Source organism: Euprymna scolopes, chromosome 2 (assembly GCF_053919585.1).
Source record: "Euprymna scolopes isolate OS-2025 chromosome 2, ASM5391958v1, whole genome shotgun sequence".
In the NCBI taxonomy this organism is placed as follows: Eukaryota; Metazoa; Mollusca; class Cephalopoda; order Sepiida; family Sepiolidae; genus Euprymna; species Euprymna scolopes.
Window position 1 is genome coordinate 102,896,089 of NC_136483.1, and position 23,448 is coordinate 102,919,536.

Below are 23,448 nucleotides of genomic sequence, written 5' to 3' on the forward strand. Positions count from 1 at the left end.
CAACAACTTGGTTGCTACATGTATGACACAAGGTTGAGATAGTGGGTGGATAGATATATCGGTATGTAATTTAGTTAGTTGAAAATAACAGGAAATGGAAAAACGCTTAGAGGATAACTAAGGTCAATTTGATGATCATGAGCTGAAAATTACTTGGGTGATGGGAATGTTCTCGAAATGGATATGATGTCACATGGCTCAAAGAAAGAGGATAATAGATAAGACAGTCCATTAGGAAGTACATATGGTGTGTGGGTATCAAATGACATGGGCTGAAGACATATTATTCATTAGTGATTTTGATGTTTCTCTCTGTAAATGATTTGGAACAAAGATCACGTTGAATAAAGGTCACACTGTCTTCCACCAATGTTACATACTGGGTGTATATTCAGTCATCATTATGTGTATATATATTATAAACACCGTGTCGTCTTAGTCATGTTTATACAGATACTAATACAAGTTTTTACAAGGTATGTATGATGTCGTGCAGTGTTGTTATTTTGTGTACAATATTTATTCTCTACATAAATTTTATCAAACACAATTTTTCATTAATAATTATTTTCTACCTTATTGTTTTCCGTAATTTTTGGATATGTTACCATTTGCGACATGACAATTACGCAGGTACCATTTGTTTTACTTGAAAATTAGTAATTTTTTTTTTCCTTTGTGTAATATAGAAGTGTCTATTTATTTCAGAAGTTAAAGTTTTATGAAAAATATATTATTTATTTTTCAAAGCAAGGGAAGTAACTGTGTCATACATGTAGCAACCCAAGTTGTCGAATCATGTGGATGCATGTGTACAAATGTGTGGCTGTTTTACACATCCGTAAACAGTTCAATAAAACGACGAATAAACATATAGTCTGCATAGTGCACAGATCAAGGGACACAACTCTTTACAGTTTCTAGTTCTTTTCGTTCGCAAGCGGTTGATACTCGCTTGAAGTTCTGTAATAAATGCTACTTGCATGTGAAAAAACACTATGACAAATTCTGGTTATACTATAAACATAGCTTTATTTCCCAGTTCTGCAGAGCTTGGACCCCCAGTGCCATTTTACTATATTTTACATCTCAGCCATAACGTCCTCTTTGGTTTCCTAAGGATGTAAAGTCAACAAGTGTATCACTAGATGTATCAGAATTTTTGTAGGAATTTTTGACACCCCTAACACAATACGGCGAATAAAATATAAAAAACTCGTAATTTCTCTTTTAAAAGTGGGTTGTTTATTTTCTTTATGGATTATACTTCCAAAATAAACTTTTAATTAAAGTTGTCTTAAAAGTAATAGAAATATTTTTTTTTATTTTTTAAAAAACAGTAATGAATTTTACGAACTCAATATTTTTCAATTTTTAAACTTTAAAAATCTATCAAAATTTTTCTATTGATTCTATTTTTACGATATTTTTAGGGTCAATGTGAAATTTTATGCTCTTTCCAATAAACCGAATATAATATTTTAGACAAACGTTTTTTTTATTCACGCCGCCCTCCATTTTCAAGTGTCTATTAAAAAGTAAATAATTAATTTACTCACTAAAGTTTTATATATCACAAATTGAAGATAAAAGATCAATAAATAATATATTCAAATTAAAAAAAAAAAGTAGTGTTTTTTTAGAAATTTACCTGTAAAGTTCGAAGTTTAAAACCTTTTTAAACCACGTTGTTTGTTTTTTCTTTTGTTTTTTTTTAATGAAACCTTGGTCCTTGCTCCTTTAATTGAAAAAAAAAATTAGGAGGGCTTGAATTACATTTTTCGAGTCGTTATAAGCTTGGAAAGACGGGGGGGGGGGCGAATAATTCACGCCTCCAATTTTGAAATGTCTATTAAAAAGTAAATAATTAATTTACCCACCAAAGTGTTATATATCACAAATTGAAGAGAAAAGGTCAATAAATAATATATTCAAATTTAAAACAAAAAAAAAAGTAGTGTTTTTTAGAAATTTACCTGTAAAGTCCGAAGTTTAAAACCTTTTTTTTAATGAAACCTTGATCCTTGCTCCTTTAATTGAAAAAAAAATAGGGCTTGAATGACATTTTTCGAGGAGTTATAAGCTTGGAAAGACGGGGTGGAATTATTCACTATTTTTCACGAAATTTCTGACACACCTAGTGTATCACTAAGTGAACCTCTCGGTAAAAAAAACTCGGCCCCCTCTGATCTGGTCGTTAATCTAAATATATTCAAAACATTTCTGTTCACAAAACCTGCTTGCGTAAGCTTTTACCTTTTTGTTATTATAACCTATTTTTATTATTATAACCTATTTTTGTTATTATAACCTATTTTCGTTATTATAAATGTTTACCATCCTTTGTTTCAACTATTTAACTTTATTTAACCTTTCATATTGTTCCAATTTTTTCCTATGTATCTGTCTGGCCCAACCATGCAAACTGCATAGCTAAACTAGCTAATGTACCTGACTCTTCCTATCACAGGGTCCCAATCTGTTAAACCAATTTAGTCATTTTGAAGGTATGAAAGTAGCTTTGGTTACAGGACGGTATTCCGTCAGTCTGAAAGGATCATGCAGTAGTGCATGCAAGGATCCAAAGAATGAATAAAAAATTTGTGAAATTTAATGTTTCTGTAATGATTTCTGTAACTTTGTTGCTGCATGCATGGCACAAGGTTGAGAATGTAACGTATTCTCATATCTCATACAAAAATAGGATCTGTATTATTTGGATTATTCAGACTAGGAAATGTCTTAAATGAATGTCAATAAAAAACATTTTCAGAAAACGTTCAAATTCAAGTAAAAAAAAAAAAAAATGAATACAAAGTGTATCATTATAAAAAAAAAATAAATAAATGGGAAAAATACACAAAATCTTACCATTTTTATACATATTTCACCATACGAGATTGGAAGGGATCGTCTCTCGCTTTGCACGTGTCCATGTTGTGTTCAAAATTATTTTTTATCAATAGTTTTATTGAAATTCTGAAAATGCCAAGAGTTGAATTGTAAATTATAACCAAATTTTGTAGAATAATTTCCATTTTACCAACATTATTGCGCCAACAACTAATATGGAACAGACTTTCAATTATTTGGCAAAGCTAAGGTTAATCTGCAACAGTTGCTGTCGTGGGGCATGCAGAACTTATGCGATTTTTCCCTTGAATTTTAACCTTTTCTGTAACAATTTTTACTGACATTGCCTTTGAACTAGTATAGTAATCAAAATAATACAATTGATCAATCCTAATTTCGGAATTCCAAAACCAAAATAAGATCTGCAGTATTTTAATTTCTTCTTCTTCTTCTTCTTCTTCTTCTTCTTCTTCTTCTTCTTCTTCTTCTTCTTCTTCTTCTTCTTCTTCTTCTTCTTATTATTATTATTATTATTATTATTATTATTATTATTATTATTATTATTCAGTAAACAACAAATACAAGGGAGTAAACTCTGTATTTCTTAGACATAATTATTTCCCTTGCATTGTGAAATTTAAAAAAAAAAAGGATTTCATCACTTGGCCTTCGGGACAAGATCAAAGTGTAGTATCTGTTCTTCAGATGCTGCACTTCAATTTCTTGTTCTCTATCAGTGGAGGAGAAATCCTTCACGACTGAGACAATTTTTTTATTTTTGTTCCTTTTTCTCCACGTTAAAAAACGACCCTGGTGTCTAACTCTGTACCGTGGGGAGGCATAGTAAATAGGAACATCATAAACACACTTCCAAATCTATATATGTTTGCAAAATCAGTTTTTCGATCGATAGAATATTATTCTAAATACGATTAAAACATTTTGTCAACAAGGCAGCAAACTGCGTCATACATTTTGATAATTTTTATATCTTTCACAAGGTCAAATGATTTAGCGCCTCAAATCCTCGTACGAAAAACTGAACGAATTTCTTAGTAAAATAGAGTTATCTCCCTCAGATCAATGACGACGATTGCGAAAGTGGCGTTTTCTTCTATTCCAGGCATAAAATAATTGATCACTTTTTTTTTTTTTTATCTTTGTCTTAAGGGGCTGAGTTTTTGTACGAACACATTAAGAATAAGAACACAAAAAAGTGTGCCTTTGCTGTGACCGAAACTGGAGAAGCAATTAAATACCAAAGAACTATATTTACGGAATGCTTTTATGTGCTGGGAATGTCCGAAGTATTTAAAGCCTCTAATATCGAACTATATAAGGTGAGTATTATTTTTCAGGATGTTTTAGACGGGAAATGGTAATGTTTTTATTATTTGGATTCTTCCGACTTTTGTTCTCATTTTAATTAATATTTTCACAGAGTTTCCGCCCATATAACGTCCGGCCTTCTCCTAGTGTTTCCTTTTGAGCTTGTTAACCTAAAAATCGAACTTTGGAATCTTTGACTCCAAACTTGGAAACTTGTTCAGAGTTTTGAACTAAACATTTCATAAACCATGGGTGCATTCTGTCCACCATGATAGTTTTTTTTTTTTTTTTTTTTGCTTTTTCATAGGTATTACTGTCTGTATAAAAGATTAAATCTCTACAAGACTTCTATTAGAAATGACTTAATCAATGCCTCTACCTATTATGCCATTACTACTGTAACGTAGTCATTACACGTCAACACTCTGGGCCCACTCATTGTATGCAGACAATCACAAGTAAACAAAGACAAAGAAAGAATTCGATTCACTTTTTTTTCAATTAAAACAACAGATATTTATTTACAGGTACTTTCAGAATAATGGCTTGTTTCTTGTTCAAAAGTCTTCTCGTACTCTAATGTGCTTAACAGGACTCTGCCATGTTGAACATGTGATACTCTGTCTTTGCCCGGCCATGTTTAGGATACGTTTTTCCTGCCACTTTCGGGCCACGTGTGTAACATGTCTATTTCTGCCCATTTTTATAATCTTTTTCTTTCCTTCTTCCTTGCTGTAACGTCACCTCACACATTGCTCGATCATTTGCATACTACTACTGCTGCTGTCATATGCATGTCTACGCTCTGTTACACAACTATTAATACTACTACTACTATTGCTATATTATGGTTATTCGACAAGGTAAACCTGCTAGGAAAATGTTCTTATGGATCCGAGAGGTCAGGTGATAGGCTGGAATATCTCATATTATGATCAAGACCTTTTTTGACGCTTCTGGCCATAATTAGTAAGTGAGCATTTTAACGGACAAATTTCTTGAATGTTTCAAGATCCATGCACCGGCGTTGCCTGCTGGAAATATAACCAAAATCCAGAACAGCTACATTGAAGACCCCTCTCCAAAGAAAACACAAAAAATACCGATAATTATCTAGTGGATTATCGTATGTGAGTTGTGTAAATTACTGACTATGGATAAACAGCAAAAAACTAGTAATACAGAGATATGGTGGCGATTGCAGTTGGCTCAAGAAAATTGCGGACACTGGCGGCATTGGCCAAAATGAAAACATCTGGCTTCTATTGTTGTGTATTGTCTGACAGTCACAGGTAGCAGAAACTACTGGCTATCATTGTTGGCATTGGTGATTACTGGCGATTAGAGTTGCTTTAAGGTGGTTTCTTGCATTTATAAACATGACATTTTGTGCTTGGAGGTCATTGTCATTTACTGGAGGTCATGACGAGTATTGTTGTAAATTCTACTGCTCAAAATCAAATTGTATGTCACTGTATGCTAGTGGCGAGCACTGGTGGTCACTGGCGTGTAGTGTTGTTTGGAGACGTTTGGTGATCACAGACTGCTTCTGCATCAATCATTTATTGTTGGGCACAACATCTCTCAGATTGTTCTGCAATGCAATTGCTTGTCTTCAAGTGTTGGGCACTGTCATCCAGTGGCAGGCACTGTAATCCAGTGGTGCTTATCGGTGGTAACTGTTGGAAATTGATATTATTTGGTGATTGCTGTCGCCGTCACCTGATGGCATTGGAACCTAATGACAGTTATTGCTATATTTAGGATATTTGACTTGTGGGCACTGGCCGCGGTTAATATTGTTTGTTAATTTTGTGAAGTGTTGGAGAACGATTCTCATGACCGACGTAGTGTTCACTGTTGTATACATATGCATAGTATGGACCGTGCTATATTGTACATATTATGTCCAAGTAAAATAAAAATGTATATGGTAGGCATTGTTTAATGGATTGTTAGGTGCCTCCTATGTTAAGACTGGTTCACTAAATAATAATATTATTACTTCAGCAAGGTCTGTAATCTGCATATATACCCAATTGTTAAATAGCAAAAGCCTGAAGGCGATCCTGCATTTTAAGTGATTCTATTCCAGAAAATATGTCTACTTGTGCAAAAAGTTGTAAAAGTATATGTCCTCTAAAGAAACTAATAATCACCTTTGCTGTATTAAAATATTTCTTAAAAAACCCAAGTACATTGCTGGTTCAACCTGCCTAGGGTGAGTGCTACTTCAGTATGGTTACAGGTACATTCCTTATTTTGACATGCTGGAAATGAATAGAAGTAAATCGTAACAAATGAGGATATGCACTTTGGTAGATTTATCATATTGTTTGAGAATTCTCTATCTATATAAAAGCCAAGTACGTCCAAGGATGGAATACTGTTGCCATATCTGGGCAGGAGCTGCTAAAAACAGCCTATCCTGCCTTGACAGAGTACAAAATAGACTTCGTGGTTTAGTGGGGGATGCCCTTTTCTCTACCCTGCAACCTCACTCCCACAGAAGAGACGTTGCGAGCCTATCCTTGTTTTATCATTATTTCCATGGCAGGTGCTCGTCTGAACTCCAATCACTGGTCCCCCCCTCGCCAGTCTTTCACGAAAAACACCCGTCTAGCCGAATCCACTGTGAAAAATTTCCCCCACTCTATATCTGTGCCTAAATCAAAACGCGGATTCCATGAACAAAGCTTCTTTCTTAGAACTGCACGCCTGTGGAACTCTGTTCCGTCTGCCTGCTTCCCACCGGACTACAACTTGGATGTCTTCAAGTCCAACGTTAACAAATTCCTAATGAACTGCCCCCTTAAGTAAACACTTCATCAAATCTCTACACTAACGTAATGTACTTGCAATAACCCTTATCCCTGAGTGGCTTCTGGGCCTTGATAAGTGGTGATCTCTGTGTAAAAAAAAAAAAAAAAAAAAAAAGAATTAGGAAAGTCAACAACATACGTCTTCATTATATCATACCTCCAACAGGTTAGGTGAGAAACAAACAGATTGCATGAGTACTGTACGTAGTCCAACCAAATTCCTGTGTCCCTATGCCAAGACCGCTGATTGGGCCACTCACTCCAGCGGTACACCTGTATACATACAGCAAAAGAAAATAGATCATAACTATAGCCTGTGTATATAATACAAGATGTTCCAAAAGTCTTGGGCAGATTTTGACACTGAATATCTCAAGAATTATTAAGGATATAAAAACGCATCTGGTATGTTCAGAAAGCTTGTAATCTCAAGTTTTTCATGGAATGTTCGAAGATGTTAAATGTGAGCGCCATTGGTCAGACGACACACATCAAGCCAATAGTCCAATTCTTGCCAATTTATGGGGGCTCCGCTGGAAGGCAGTTTGAACTTGTTCAACCACATCTTCTGAATTTGAGAGGCGTTCTGTTCTCTTAGCTGGGCATAAGCACCCATCCGCCATGAATTTACCATGCCATCTCACTATGGACTTCCTTTCTGATGGCTGTTTTCCAAATATTTGCAAAATACGCGTTGAACAAGTGTCCATGATTCAGTTTTTGCAAATCCCAGCAAATAAAATAGCTTTTCTGGTTGAGAGAACGCCATTACTGGATCTGAAAAGAATAAAAAAAAAAATCAATAGCCTTACAAAAAAAATTTAATGCATTTATCTTTAAAATGGCACCACTTTCATCTTACTACCATTCATAGTTTAGCAGATATGAGGGTTTGAAATGTGCCCAAGACTTTTGGAACAGGTTTGTTTTTTCTTGTTTTTTTTTTTTACATGCAGGTCACCACTTATCAAGGCCTGGAAGCCACTCGGGGATAAGGGTTATTGCGTGTACAGTAATCAATGGGATAGTGTCGTAGTAATCGTTAGTATTGGAGATTTGATAAAGTGCCTTACTTAAGGGGGCGGTTCATCAGGAATTTGTTTATGTTGGACTTGAAGACATCCAGGTTGTAGTCAGGTGGGAAACAGACAAGCGGAAGAGAGTTCTACAGGCATGCAGTTCTATGATTTAGGCACAGATAAAGTGGGGAAAATTATTGACAGTGGTTTCAGCTAGACGGGTGTTTATCATGAAAGATTGGCGAGGGGGAGGCAGAGATTGGAGCTCAGACGAGCACTTGCCATGGAAATAATGATAAAACAAAGACAGGCTCGCAACGTCTCTTCTGTGGGAGAGAGGCTGCAAGGAAGAGAAAAGGGCATCCCCCACTAAGCCACGAAGTCTATTTTGTACTCTGTCAAGGCAGGATAGGCTGTTTTTAGCAGCTCCTACCCAGATGTGGCAGCAGTACTCCATCCTTGGACGTACTTGGCTTTTATATAGATAGAGAATTGCGTCAGTAGTGAGATAACTTCTTGAGCGGTAGAAGGATCCTACCATTTTCCCAGCGACCGTGGCAACAGACTTGATGTACGTGTTCCATTTCAGATCAGGAGTAAAGGTCACACCCATGCCATGCTGTACAGTATTAAATAGTGGTATATGCTGAATATACAATCAATACCATAGACAAAGAATACATATGTAATAACACAGTATTACATTTGCTAAGTGGTATATGCTGAATCGAAAAGTGCTTCTTACCACGGATAGACGTATTTCTTAATTATTTCTCTCTTGTTCTTTCTCCCTGGAAAAATTCTCTTCAGCAAGAAGCAACTGAAATGATGTCAACTATTGTCCATTGGTTGAAAGAAGATGATTCGACTTTGGGTACTCTTGCCCTGAAAGTTAACAAATCCATAAGTTCCTTGGCCAACCCAATGATGTTGATGTGCTTGATCGACCAAATGAGAAACACCATTCCAGAAATAGTTCAGATCTATGAGAAACTGGAAGTGGAATGCTGTCTTGAAATATTAGGACACGTACAAGTGAGTTTGATTGAATATTTGAAAACTTCATTCATATTTATCAGCAAAAAAGTTGTTTTTTAGTTCTTCTATAAATCTGCTCTGTTATGCGCCATTTTATTCTTGTTTTGTTTTTTAGGTTTTAGATGTAGACTACTATTATTTATCATGGTAAATCACTATTTATTTTTTGTACATTGGTGACCTTTTCTATAATTTGTAATTAATGATTCCTATGTTGTGTTGAATTCTATATTAGGTCTGCTAAGTAGGTGATCGTTTTTAAAACATTCCTCAAAATACAAACAATAAGATGTTTATATTTTCATCTTCACTTTGAAATTATCAAAACAATCGCAGTGGCATTCCAAACACAACGAATATCCGCACCCTCCCTGAATTACATCTCATTAACATCTAGGTAATCTTTCTTATTTACTATCCTGCTTTTTTTATCATCTTGAGGTAATATTGTTTTATGCATCCTCTATAAATCTGTCATGGTCCGAAAATGCCAATAATAAATTAGACAGCATGGTGGTATATTTACAAAACTGTCTATTTATGGAAGTACAGAATAGTATGTTACAGAAAAACTGCTCCAAGACTAATCAATAATCTCCTTTACCTATAGTCTCTAGGATAGTCCATTATGTCATGAATAGAGTAGAGTATTATTATTATTATTATTATTATTACACATGGTATTATATAATAGATGGCCTTATGTCGGATAACGAGTACATCAGTTAGTGTTAATCTTGACAAGGGTTGAACTAAGTACAACTTGAAGTGACACAAAGTTTGGGAAATAAAGAAGTTCCTATAAAAAAAGATGGAAAGAGATGTCATGTGCAGTTAAACAGGTCAAAAGTAAAGTAAACCAAAAAGACATCAAGACAGGACAACATGCCGTCACAGATATCGAGGTTGACAGAGAAACAATGGGATTGAGATCAGTCTATGGGAGTTGCGTGTGACAGATCGCTAATAATGCTGTGTTAGCTGAAAGGAAAACTTTGAAGATCGCCAGGTGCAAAATGCCCCACTAATATCTCTGTTTGTTGTGTCCACCCATGTATCCTTAATAAGATAGTGAACTAATTAATTCACACAATACTAGTCACTCTCTCATGTGTGAAATATTTTTCTCCAGAATAAACTTTATACTAAACTCACAAGAAACGTCTTAGTCTACCTTTCTATAAAGGAGTGGGGGCGCGAGTTGTCTACTTTTCCAGATTTGTTTACTTGCGAAGACGATTTATGAAAAATATTTGTTGATTTGAACACAACCATGTTGTAGCACAAAAGGAGGCAATCTCATGGAAACATGTCCCACAGATTAGAATTCTTTTAACAGTGGTTGTAGTAAGACAAGTTTCAAGTTTTCTGATATTTTTCGTCTGACTCCAAACTCTAAACTGCACGTGTCTCAAAATCTATTTCATTACGTCATTAACTCGCATAATATTAAGATCACGTGATGACATCACTAAAATCATTTTCCATTGTTTATGTTCTAACATTCTTGTTTGTTTTAACATTCATGATACATTTCTACCATAATATTTGTTTCATAAAAATATCTTTCGTCCTGGTACATATTTTGTAGACATTAAAAACGATCATAATAATCGTTCAGATTACTTGGGATTCCCGACAGTGCTCGATATAACAAACTGAGCAACTGTCATACAAATATAGTTTGTTCTTTCCTCGTTTTCTATCTATACTCACACAGTGCAGGGTGGAATGGTAAATTTGTCGCCCTAAAGAAAACAACACTACAGCTTTATTTTAAAACTTTTATTCAAAAAATCAATTCAAGTAACTTGATTATGTAGTAGAGCTGACATCTATTCAATGTAGCCGCCTTCAGCCTCAATCACTGCCATGATATGGGTCAGGAACTGGAAGCATACTTTTTCCATAAGTGCTGGCAGGAGCTCAACAAATACTCAGCGATCAGGCTGGTTCTGGTGTTGTAGGAGGTCATGTTGGTGATGTTCTTGATGTATAACCAAACGAATTAGTCCAGTGGGTTCAGGTTGGAGGAAGAGACGGATCAGTGAGAGAAGGGTACAAAGCCGTAGCACTCCTTCTGAAGTCAAGCATGGGTCTCTTTGGACTTGTGGGCCGGAGCCAAGTCCTGTTGCCACACCCAGGGTCTGCCAGCAGCCACCTGATTGTACCAGGGTATCACCACACTCTTTGGCATATCCAGGTACATTTTGGTGTTGACTTTCAAGCCAACTTCAAAGATGTGAGGTGGCATGATGTGACCCTCACTTGAAGCCACACCAAAGACTATAACCATGATAGAAAACTTCATTGGGCTGTGTGCTCAAGTGTTGAACAGTCCAGATTTGCATTTTGAGGGTGCTGGCAATGGTCCTGTTGTCATAACTTTGATCAATAGAGAGCATGAGTTGTACAGCAGTGCATTTCCAATCATGCCCGTTTGAGCATTGTGTCACTTTCAAACATGATAGAAAGATCCTATCGCTCTTGGGATTTGTACACAACTGGCCAACTAGTTGATGGTCTGCAACAAAAAAAAAGAAAACCGTTTTTCATCAAACAGAAATAGAATCATGTCGTCTTTTCTGAGGTGACCATTTTATCGTTCCACCCCGTATAGCAAACACGATATCAAGTATTGCTATTACTTGTTTATTCAATTCACAGGTGAGCATAACGAATACGGCTTTTCAAACATGCCATCCTTTTACCCTCTCTGGCACAGTGATGTTATCCTATACAAGTTGTTGATTAGGCTCTCTTTCTCACTTTTTTAATTAAAACATTTTAATATTGTTTTGTTTTTGTGTGGATGGAGCATTCGATAGGATATTAGACATTCACCTACTATTTCAGAGACTCTAACTGCAAGATCGTTTTAAGATTTTAACCGTCCCTTTAAGTGCAATTGTTTAAATCTCACTTGCACTTAGTTCACTGCATATATTTGCCAGGTAGTTTTAAAAATATTCTTTTGCATAAGCCCTATGATTACTGGATTCTTTTCTTTTAATTTGCTTGTCATTTTGTTTTTGCTGGAGATGGGGGATCCTACTGGATGCTAGACATGCACTCACCATCTCAGACATTCTAACTGAGAGATTGTTTTAAGATTCTAACGGTTCCTTTATGTACAATTGTCTGTATTTCTCTTGCATTTGGTTCACCGGGTATATTCGCCAGGTAGTTTTTCAAATATTTTTACATGAGTCCGACTACTCCTATAATTACTTGAATGATGGAGATCTTCCTAAGACAGTTTGTTCTTTGCTTTTTTCTTTTGTTCTTATCTATACTCACACATACATAAATGCAGACATAGATACATACATACATACATACATACATACATACATACAGCAAACACGATATCAAGTATTGCTATTACTTGTTCATACAAGTCACATGTGAGTATAATGAATATAGCTTTTCAAATACTCCAACCTCTTAAACTCTCTGGAACAGTTATTGCAGACATGCTAGCCTATACAAGTCGTTGTCTTTTTTTTTTCTTTTTAAATGTTTGTATCTTTGTTTTTTCTTTGTTGTGGATGGGGCGTTCAGTAGGAGGCCAGGCATTCACTCAATATTTCAGAAACTCCAACAGCGAGATCATTTAAGAATTTTAACTGTCCCATTAAGTGCAATTGTTTAGATCCACCTTGCACTTGGTTCACTGAGTATATTCACCATTTTATTTTTCTTTAATTCTTTTTCATGAGTCTGGTGGCTCCTATGATTACTGGAATATTTGTGGACTCTCATATGTCACTTAAAAAATAGGCATAGATTGGCAGTCTTTACCGAAAAGGTTTCAAGTTGCTATTCTTTGAAAGAGATAATTCATAATTAATAAATACTGAAAATGCCATTAAAACTTTACGAGTGTAGCCATGTTCTTAGCAGGAGAATAAAGTCACAATAGTAGAAACAGGTTAACAGTGATTTTTAAATGAATGAACAGTACTTATGGGTGTAGCCGTGTTTATGGCAAGAGAATAAAGTCACGATAACAGAAATAGGTTACCAAAGATTTTCAAGTAAACGAAAAATCCTTAGAGAGGCAGCCGTTCGCTTGGCAGGAGAATAAGTCGAAGAAACATGATAAGAGTGGTGTCCACAGCATATTTTGCTAAAACGTACAAATATTTTTTATAAATACTGAAATTTTCCTTAACATTCGGTAATGTGTGTGTGTTTGTATGATATTTAAAGTGGAGCAGGTGGGTGAGAGGTGTATTTAAACCGAATCACTTTCGTCCCCAAACCATTTCTTTATATATATGTATATATATATATTTTTTTTTTTTTTGCCATTAGAGTTTAGGTTAGGATACGTTAAAAAATAAGCAATATATTTGCTGTTTTGATTAGCGAAATCGTCTTCTGCGACTGCGACTTGTAAGACTTCCTTGGCTCAGGTATACTTTACCACAGTCCCAACAGACCCAATCATAGAGAATCACAACCATTTAATTTCGCATTTTGAAGTCGCCTTTCTTTTTTAAGTTATTCATGTTCAACGCGTCATCTTTATATTTATGCGTCTCAATATTGACGTTCCATCTGCATGTTGCTCTATTTAGCACACACTGTTCCCAGTTACTGTTCAGAATCCCACATATTTCGAGATAATTATTTAGTGAGTTCTTGTATATCAGTTTCAGTTTATAAGGTGGCCTCCTTCCTTCACAATGTTCTCTGTAAAGAAACTGCTTTGGCATATGATCCTTGCTCATCCACTAATGTTTGTGTCGATTGCTTTCAATATTCTGCATCACTAATACGCATCTGACATCTCACACCTGCGAATAAATTGCTGACTAAAACATTCTAACCTTTCCATGTGTTTTTTATATACTGCTCAAGTTTTACATGCTTGCAGTAAAGCGGACAAAAATACAAGATTGACTTTTATTTCAAGTGATAGCTCTCAGTTTCAAAAGACCCATGGAGAATCACAGCCATTTCATTTGGCATTTCTAAGGCTACTTTCTTAGCAGCTCTCTTGAGTTCTCCATGTTCAATGTGTTCTTTTAAATTTATGCACATGTTGTTTATACATACCTATATGAATGGTCTCAGCAATGATACAAAAGTACAGAGTGGGAGACACCTGATATCCAGCTGTAAGTTTCTACTGGGGGGGGGGCGTTACTATACAATACAACACAATGGAGTGTGTAAATTTCCTCACTGGACCATCTGTAAAAAGTTAAATATCAAATGTACCTCTGCAAGGGCACATATGGAGTATTGTTGGCACATTTGGGCTGGTGCATCTGCTACTAGTCTGTTACTCTTAGACAGGGTTCAAAAGAGAGTCACCAACCTAATAGGCCCCGCTCCCGCACTGTCAGATAGGTTACAACCTCTGTCCCATCAGCGAAATGTTGCATCCCTCTGCCTGTTTTACAAGTATTCTAACGCTCTGACGATCTTCAATCCATTGTACCCCCTCAACGTAAATACCCTCGACAAACACAATAAGCAGCTAAATCCCACCCCTACACAGTAGAGATCCCTAGATGCCAAAAAGCCTTTTACTCTAATAGTTTCTTCTCTCGTACTGCTAAACTTGGGAATTCTCTTCCCTGCTTCCCTGACTGTACTGACATGCAGAAGTTCAAGTGTAATATAAACAGATATCTTGCTGCTCAACTCCCTATATCGTATACTTGTAAATTATGTCATAGATAGTAGCCCCCTACATCAAAATGCTTTGTTTGGGGTGAAAATGCAATTAAAAAATAAATAAAAGCAGAAAAGTCTTGGAAACATATACCAGGAAGAACAGTTGGGAACAAGTCATACACCAACCACTATGACTATGCAATTCTTACAGCTATGTGCCTAGAAAATGAAGCTATTAAATCTGACACAGTGATATGAGACAAGAAGGAGGAAGAAGCAACCTTAGTAGAAGTCAGTGTCTTCCAATGATGCTGGGTTAAACAGACCTGAAAGAGAAAAGATGATTAAATACCAGGTCTACTCATGAAAAAGAATTTCAAAAACTATTTGGCAAATATACCGGGTGAACTAAGTGCAAGAGAAATACAAACAATTGCACTTAAAGGGAAGGTTAGAACCTTAAAAAGATCTTTCGGTTGGAATAGTGGGTGAATGTCTGGCATCCCCAGCTTGAACAAAAAAAAAAATGTTTAAGTGAATATACATTCATAAACTTGTACCAAAATATTTATTTATTTCAAATCACTGGATGTTTCTTTATCGATAGCGAAACAATTCAGTTGTCTTGGAAAATGTTTCGTCTGACTTTAAAGAATTGTCTGGCAGTGAAGGAAGATTGATGAATCCAGGTAAGCAGACTATTTTTAGAGAATTCAGAAAAGTCTTAGTAATATGCTTCACTAGTGTCCCTTGAGTGAAAAGAATTTTGGCTAATGCTTGGACAATGCCAGTTATTTATAATATAGATCTCACCTGTCTGTTTAAATGTATGTATGTCTGCCTAAACCTTTCGACAGAGGTGACGGATTTTCACGAGATTGGTATCGTTTTGAAGCTTGACCCTTCGGACGACAAATATCAAAAAAAAATTTCTAAAAACATTAATTCCTTCACCCTCAACTGGGCACTTATTTACAAGGAGAGGTCGCTTTTTTCACCGATATTTTCGAAAGTCATCCCCTCTTTTCGATTGACTAGCCTTAATTTTAACCTTCACCACTTTCAGTTTGGCGATGGATGCAATGGCAAAGATGTCACATTTTTTTTTCACGTTCTTTTCCTCCTTTATAGTACAGGTTCAAGCCTGCCTGCCTACTACCACTTTTTTTTTTCTCAACACACACCTCCAAACACCTGGGCAACGCCAGGCACCCAGGCTAGTGTATTATATAAATCTCACCTGTCTGTTTAAATGTATGTATGTATGTATGTATGTATGTCTGCCTAAAATTTTCAACAGAGGCAATAGATTTTCACGAGATCAGTATTGTTTTGAAGATTCACCCTTTGGCCAACAAATATCGAAAAATTCGCTAAAAACATTAACTCCCTCACCCTAAACTGGACACTTTTCTACAAGGAGGGGTCGCTTTTTCGCCAATATTTTCGAAAGTCATCTCCGTTTTTCGATTGACTAGCCTTAATTTAAACCTTTGTCACTTCCGGTTTGGCGATGGACGCAATGGCAAAGACATCACGTTTTGTTTTCACATTCTTTTCCTCCTTCATGGTACGGGTTCGAGCCTGCCTGCCTATAACCACCTATTTTTTTTTTTTTTTTTTGCTTAACACATACTTCCAAACACCCGGGCAACGCCGAGCACCCAGGCTAGTCCTATATAAATATGTATGTGTTCAAATACCAGCATAAATGCTGTTTGGATCTGATCCTCAAAATCCAACAAAGCGATGTTATATGCTCAATTTATCAGTCACTTCATCATCCTTGTATGATATGAAAAGAAATAATGTATAAATGTATATTTGTGTATGCATGTGTAGAAAATACATATTATGCCTTCCAACCTCCAAATTTTCAATTTTGATTCCTTTATCTGCTATTTTTTCTGGCTAAAAACCAAATCAATTTTGTTCCACAGGTCCGACTATCCCATATATCAAGTTTTAAGTTTGTAGAACAAAAAATTGACAAAGTAGTTTGGTAGAGACTGTTTCGAAGACAAACAAGGTCACTTTTATAATGTATAGAGATTAAAAACTTATCACATTTTTTGAAGTTCATTTGTCCATATATGAATAGAAACGGGATTGCTTGTCAAAAAAAAGTGAATAGGCAGAGTACAGATTACTAAAGCAACAGTTTTTGTGATTTCAATCCTCGAGTTCGAATCTCACATAAGTGTGAAGCTTTTCTGTTTTTTTTGTTTTTTTTTAACTGGATACGAGTTTTACAAATTTAAACAGATTAAGATAAGACAGAGTGTTCCAAAAGTCTTGGGCACATTTTGACATTGGATATCTCGAGAATTATTAAGGATATAAAAACGCATCTGGTATATTCAGGAAGCTTGTAATCTCAAGTTTTTCGTGGAATGTTCGAAGATGTTCAATGTGAGCACCATTGGTCACACGACACACATCAAGCCGATAATCCAATTTTAGCAAAACATGTCCCAGTATTGCATTGTCAATGGTTGCAACAGCTTCTTTATTTGGCCTTTCAGTGCATCCACACATCTTGGAACGGGAGATACATAGACCAGTCCTTTCACAAATCCCCACACAAAAAATCGCAGGGTATGAGATCTGGAGATCTAGGAAACACGTTGAACAAGTCCCCATGGTTCAGTTTTTGCAAATTAAATCACACAAAATGCCTTTTCTGGTTGAATGAATGCCATTACTGGATCTGAAAAGAAATGAAAAAACCAACAGCCTTACAAAAAAAATTTGATGCGTTTAGCTTTAAAATGGCACCACTTTCATCTTACTGCCATTCATAGTTTAGCAGATATGAGGACTTGAAATGTGCCCAAGATTTTTGGAACACCTTGTTTGTATAATAGCATAAAAACATTACATAAGTATTTTTAGAATAAGGGACTTTTTTTCTTTTAATGATCGGCAAATGAAGTCGACATAATGGGCTTTCGGTATTAGTTCAAAGTGAATTATTTTTGTTTTCACTCATCATAGTTACCTACTCTCTCAGGCAAATGACATCATTTTTTTTTTTATTATGGAATACTTTTCTTCATACTAACTACAAAGGGTAGAAGTTAGTTAAAGATTGACATACTCAAGTACTATACAAACACTGCTCAAGGAGCAGGTATAAATTAGATATTATTATAACCCTGGATGATCACACTAATTTTTGGACGCATTTTAAATAAATTGCATATAGTATAATGTGTACAGTCACATTTGAATAGTAATAATATCAAGCAGTCTATGTGCAAGCAGATAAGTTTGTCTCTGGGAGCATGCCTTCCAAAATCCTAGCACGCTTTATGTCTAGGGTAGCCTTCTAATAGCAGTTGTGTATACTCTCAGAAACACTCTTTAAAACTGGAGACACGCTTTTTGGTTAATCTTCTGATAGCAGTCACATAGACTCTCAGAAATACTCTTCATGACTTGGGACACACTTTCTCTGTGGGTTATTCTTCCAATAGCAATTGCATAGATCCTCAGAAATACTCTTCAGGGCTGGAGACAGGCTTTGTTTGTAAGTTATTCTTCTGATAGCAGTCGCATAGAGTCTCAGAAACACTCTTTAGAACTGGAGCATGCTTTGTCTCTAGATAAGTTTTCTTAGAGTAGTCACATAGACTCTCAGAAACACTTTCTAGGATTGGAGACACGCTTTATAGATTAGTCTTCTCATGTAAGCAAATCTCATGTAAGTGTAAAGAGTTTTTTCAATTAGATATGCAGTTTACAAGAGTGGGCATAAACTAGTTTCCAATGTAAAATGCTTTGTTGTCCAAAATATTTTTTTTTTAATTTTTGTTAAGGTCATGCAATCGAAGCAGGTTGGTTCTTGCTACAACACGCTGCCTTGAAGAAGGATAACAGTCTCAAAAACACAGCACTTGAAATATTCTTGAAGCTTACATTTTCCCAGGGATGGGATGACGAGAATGGTGGCATTTTTTATTTTCTGGATGCTGACGGGCTTTCACCAACCCAATTGGAATGGAACATGAAATTATGGTGGCCTCACTGTGAAACAATGATTGCTTTCCTCCTGGCATACAAGCAAACGTCCGACCTACAATTCTTGGAAATTTTTGAACGAGTATTTGATTACACAATGAAACATGTAAGTAATAGAATCTATTTAGTTTCTCTTACATTTTTGTTTTCTAAACGAATGATTCTTAGTAGGTGATGAGTAACAATGCAGTCAAATTTGAACAGTAAACATGTTGAATATTCTACATAAAAACAGATCAACTCACCTCTAGGAGTATACCTTCCAGAACCCTACCACACTTTATTTTTAGATTAATTTTCTAATAGCAGTCATATAGATAAAAAAAAAAACTATTCAGGATACTTTGTCTCTAGGTTGGTCTTTTGAGAGCAGTCACATAAACCTTCAGGAGCACTCTTCAGAACTGAAGACGTTTTGTCTGTAGGTTAGTCTTCTGATAGCAGTCAAATATGTTAAAGTTAGAGTTATCGAACTGGGTGTACTTCTTCTATATATTTAGTTATGTCCCTAGTCTTAAGTGGATATTAAATATGGTGCCCGGCCAACAGTAACACTGTTTATCCTATGACGTGAGAAGTACTAAGTGGACTAACATTGGTAGCAGAGTGTATTCTTTTGTGTGACATATATTATATCTGTTCAACTTATGTTGAATCACAACTGAAAGAAACATGGCATCATTTACGAAACAACCACCTATTTTGCAGAGTGGAGAAATGTATACCGAGTGGAAATAAGACATAAGTATATGGTCTATCTTCACGGACTTACCTAAGGCAAAACAGGGTCGAGCAGTATTTTTGTCATTGACACAAAACATACGAGAATATGTTCGACACTTAGACATCACAGATATCGGCCAAACTGACGGATTGAAAATAATTATGGACAAGTTGTATGAAATATATTTAAGGGACGAAAACACGATGTCATACATGTCATGCAAGAAATTTTACTCTTACAAAAGAACTGCTGGAATAAACATAAACGACTTTTTGGTGCGTTATGAATTCTTGTACCAGAAATTATGTAAATACGGAATTTCTCTGCCGGAAGGAGTCCAAGCATTTTTTGCTTTAAATGCAGCGAATGTATCGGAAGAAAACGAAAAATTAGTGAGGATAACTTACGCAGCAATGAAAGATACTTAAAAAAAATGTTTTCTGATATTTCTTCATTGGAATACAAAACAGTTCCCGCTATCAAGGAAGAAATTGAAATTGTAAATTTCAATCGAAATGGAAGTAAAAGGAAACAAAAATTCTATCGAGAAAAGAAAACAAATCCAACAGACAGACAAGGTGGAACAATACGTTGTTTCAAATGTGATTATATAAGGCATTTTGCCAGAAACTGTACTGGTTTTAGTCCTATAAATATTAACACTCTTGTGCGTTCAAACTATTTACACCTCTCATTAATTAATTCCAAGTCCTGTTATTAAACATTTATAAATGATTCTAATATAAAAATGTCCAATCTTATAAAAGAGATACTGAGTATGGCAGTGTTGGATTCTGCTTGTTCTAGAATTGTTACTGGAGAACTTTGGTTTAATGTATTTTTTGGTCATTAAATGACCGAGATAAGCGGTTAGTGAACACTTTTAAATCCAACAGGATATTTTGTGTTGGTGATGGAGAGGAGGTCAAGGCAATTAAAGCAGTTAAATTTCCGGTAACTATAGGAGGCGTAAAAGATGTAAGAGCATACATAGAGGCTGACATTGTCAAAAATGATTTACCCTTGTTACTAAGTGTTGAATAATGAAAACTGCTGGCATGGTACTAGATTTTAAAAGTGTAAGATTTTAGGCAGATATATAAAATTTCAAAAAATATATAAAATTTTAAAAGATATATAAAATTTTAAAAGATATATAAAATTTCAAAAGACAACTTCTGGGCATTATAGTCTTCCATTAGCAAATATGCTTTTGCAGGCTGAAAAGTCACCAAAGTTTGTGTTACATTGTGGAGCCTTAAAAAATGCTATAGAATGGAGAAAAGAATGAAGGCTGAGAAATTAAATAAAGAGTTTGCTCCTGCATCAAAACAGAAATTGGTATCATTATTGTGAGGCAGTAGGGCCTTTCATGATGAGGAGTTTTTGACTCTTATTAAGGATGTCTGTAAATTGTGTTCAGTTTGTTTAAGGCTTAGAAGACACCCCTCTTCGTCTGGTGGTGTGGTTGGCTCTTGGAAACCAGTTTAATGACACTGTATGTATGGACTTAAAATAATTCAGACATAATCAATGCTGGATTTTACACTTAATTGATGCATCCACGAGGTACTCTACTGATTAAAACCAAGAAGAGTGAAGAAATTATTCACAATATATTTTTAATGTGGATAGCATATTTTGGAGTTCCTAAATGCTTCTTCAATGATAATGGGGGAGAATTTAATAATGATTGTTACAGAGAGATGAATGAAAACCTGAATATTAAAACCTGCACTATAGCCGCTGAAAGTCCATTCAGTAATGGCACTGTGGAACGTCACAATCTAATGTGGCTGAAGCAATGGAGAAAACATTAGAATATGAAAAATTTGAACCCAAAATAGCTTTGGCTTGGACTAAAGAGGGTCAATGTGTATTGATCCAACATGAAGGAGCATTGTACAGGATGCATTGATGTCACTTGATGAAGGTAAACAAGGACCTTGGAAGGCCAAGGAATAAAGAAAATATAATTCCCTTAAATGAGATGAATGAAGTCGAACTTGGGAATCTTTCCCTTGAGCTCAGCAATCTGCACAGAATTTCGAATGGAACTCATTATTTAATTCACTCGGGAAGCATATTCTTGTTGCATCAACGATGACTGGGTAGAAGTCTAGTATCGCTTGCGTTGAGGATTGAACTACCTAGTACTTTATCTGTTACATCACAGGAAAAGTAATAGGTAAAATTCAGTTCTAAATGGAACTCTTCTGGTGGTCAAAGGTTCAATCTTCATGAATGCGGATGGTATTAAAAATACAATTGTGAATTACTTAGGAATTATACCCAACCATGGCTGATGGAATGAGAGCATGCTACCTCCATGAATTAAATAAAGGGTTCTGTTCAAAATTTTGTACAGATTCCCAAGTTGGACAGAAAGATTCCGAAGTTCAGCAAGTAGGTCAGAGGTTACATCGACCGAAACATTGTGAAAACAACACTCAAGGTGAGAACAGTTGTCCGAATAATCCAAATAATACAAATTATCAATCCTCATTTATTTGATAGATTCTTCAACCTCAGCCTAAAATAGCGACTTATTCTAAGCCACAGTTGCGTACTGCATAATATAACAAAAGATTAAAATGAATTATTGGTTCTTAATAAGTTTAAGATGTGACAATGTGTCTGATCAGCAATTTTCTTCCTTAGTTTTGTGATCCTGAATATGGTGAAATATTTGGTTACTTGAATCAAGAAGGGAAGATCAACATGAATTTCAAAGGTGGACCTTTCAAAGGTAAGGGATTTCTCATTTTGGTCAAGCGTTTAGTTCTCATTTAAGTTAACCAAGTTTTGTTTTGTATTGGCATAATAAAATGACAAAAAGTATTTCAGCAAAAAAAAGTATTTGTAACGGATGTAGGTGGGTTAGTTAGATAGTTTTAATTATCAGGTGATATTTATAATGCAGATAAACTGAAAGCATTCAAAGTCACAAATAGTTTTGTTAGTTTAAAAGATCAGATGACTAGATTTTAATTAGAACGTAAGAACGGAAGTGAAGACAAGCAGATAGGAAGTAACATCATATAGAGGAAAAAAGACAAAGATACCCCCCCCCCCACTTCTAGTCCAAGCACTCTGGCACTATTCTGCAATCTTCATATTTTTGTTAGTCTTCACAAATTGCACAGATATTAACATATATTCCGTTTATATATGTCGATGTTGCTTTTCTTATTTCTCATCCTGTGCTAATACTGCCTCAAGCACAAACTGCATTATCAAAGGCACCATATTCAGGCTGAATCCCAATCAATATCTTTGTCATTTGAACAAAGCCTCCTTCTCAACATATACCTGAGGATATACCTAGAATAATCACATTCGCATCCTGTTGTTTCCATTCTCACAGATTTTTCACACAGACATCTGCAAAACACTCGAATGTGTCAATATAAGGGCTCAGTTTTCCAGAGTTCATTACAGGATGCAGTGTATGCTTGTTGGTTTGCAGGATATTCATTAATGGTGTTAGTCCCTTTATGGGAGTCAAACTCCTCCGTATACAGCAGAAACTAACCATTATTTATCGAGGCCACAATTCATACTTGTTCGGTAGAATTTGGAGAATTACGGCTTACAGCACCAGAACTCTTTGCGAAGGGGGGCTTTTTTCCTTGATTACCGTTTTGTGTGTGTCTTTTGCTGATGAAGGTTTGCTCATCAAGCATGAGTGAAATACTGTCTCCTTTCCTTTAGAGTTTGGCCATTTATATTCAGCAACTCTCGCCACTTCATGTGGCTTGTCTTGTCCTTCTTCATAAAACATGCCACACCTCTTGCGTCTTCTCTTGATTTTCTTGTGCTGGAAGCAAAGAAAGCATAACTTTTGCTTCTTTGAGGTGAGGTTGTTTGCTGCATTACTACTATAATACTAATACTTTGCTTGCAACTTGTTTAACACTTCATGTTCAGAGGTTCTATTCTTTAGTTTTGCTAGCACATAACCCACTGACCATTTTTAGGCCACAATCCACACTCCTTGCAGCTC

The 23,448-nt window shown here is 35.6% G+C and overlaps 1 protein-coding gene across 1 annotated transcript in view; it reads left to right on the forward strand.

The window, feature by feature from the left end:
- The window catches only part of LOC145293680 (N-acylglucosamine 2-epimerase-like), a 67,921-nt gene that overhangs the window by 40,220 nt on the left and 4,253 nt on the right, over window positions 1-23,448 (forward strand). Inside the window, exons 5-9 of the mRNA XM_080140076.1 lie at window positions 4,024-4,193; window positions 8,834-9,058; window positions 15,303-15,384; window positions 18,517-18,824; window positions 22,104-22,191. Of these exons, the coding sequence (XP_079996202.1) occupies window positions 4,024-4,193; window positions 8,834-9,058; window positions 15,303-15,384; window positions 18,517-18,824; window positions 22,104-22,191 (873 nt within the window). The remainder of the gene's footprint in view (window positions 1-4,023; window positions 4,194-8,833; window positions 9,059-15,302; window positions 15,385-18,516; window positions 18,825-22,103; window positions 22,192-23,448) is intronic.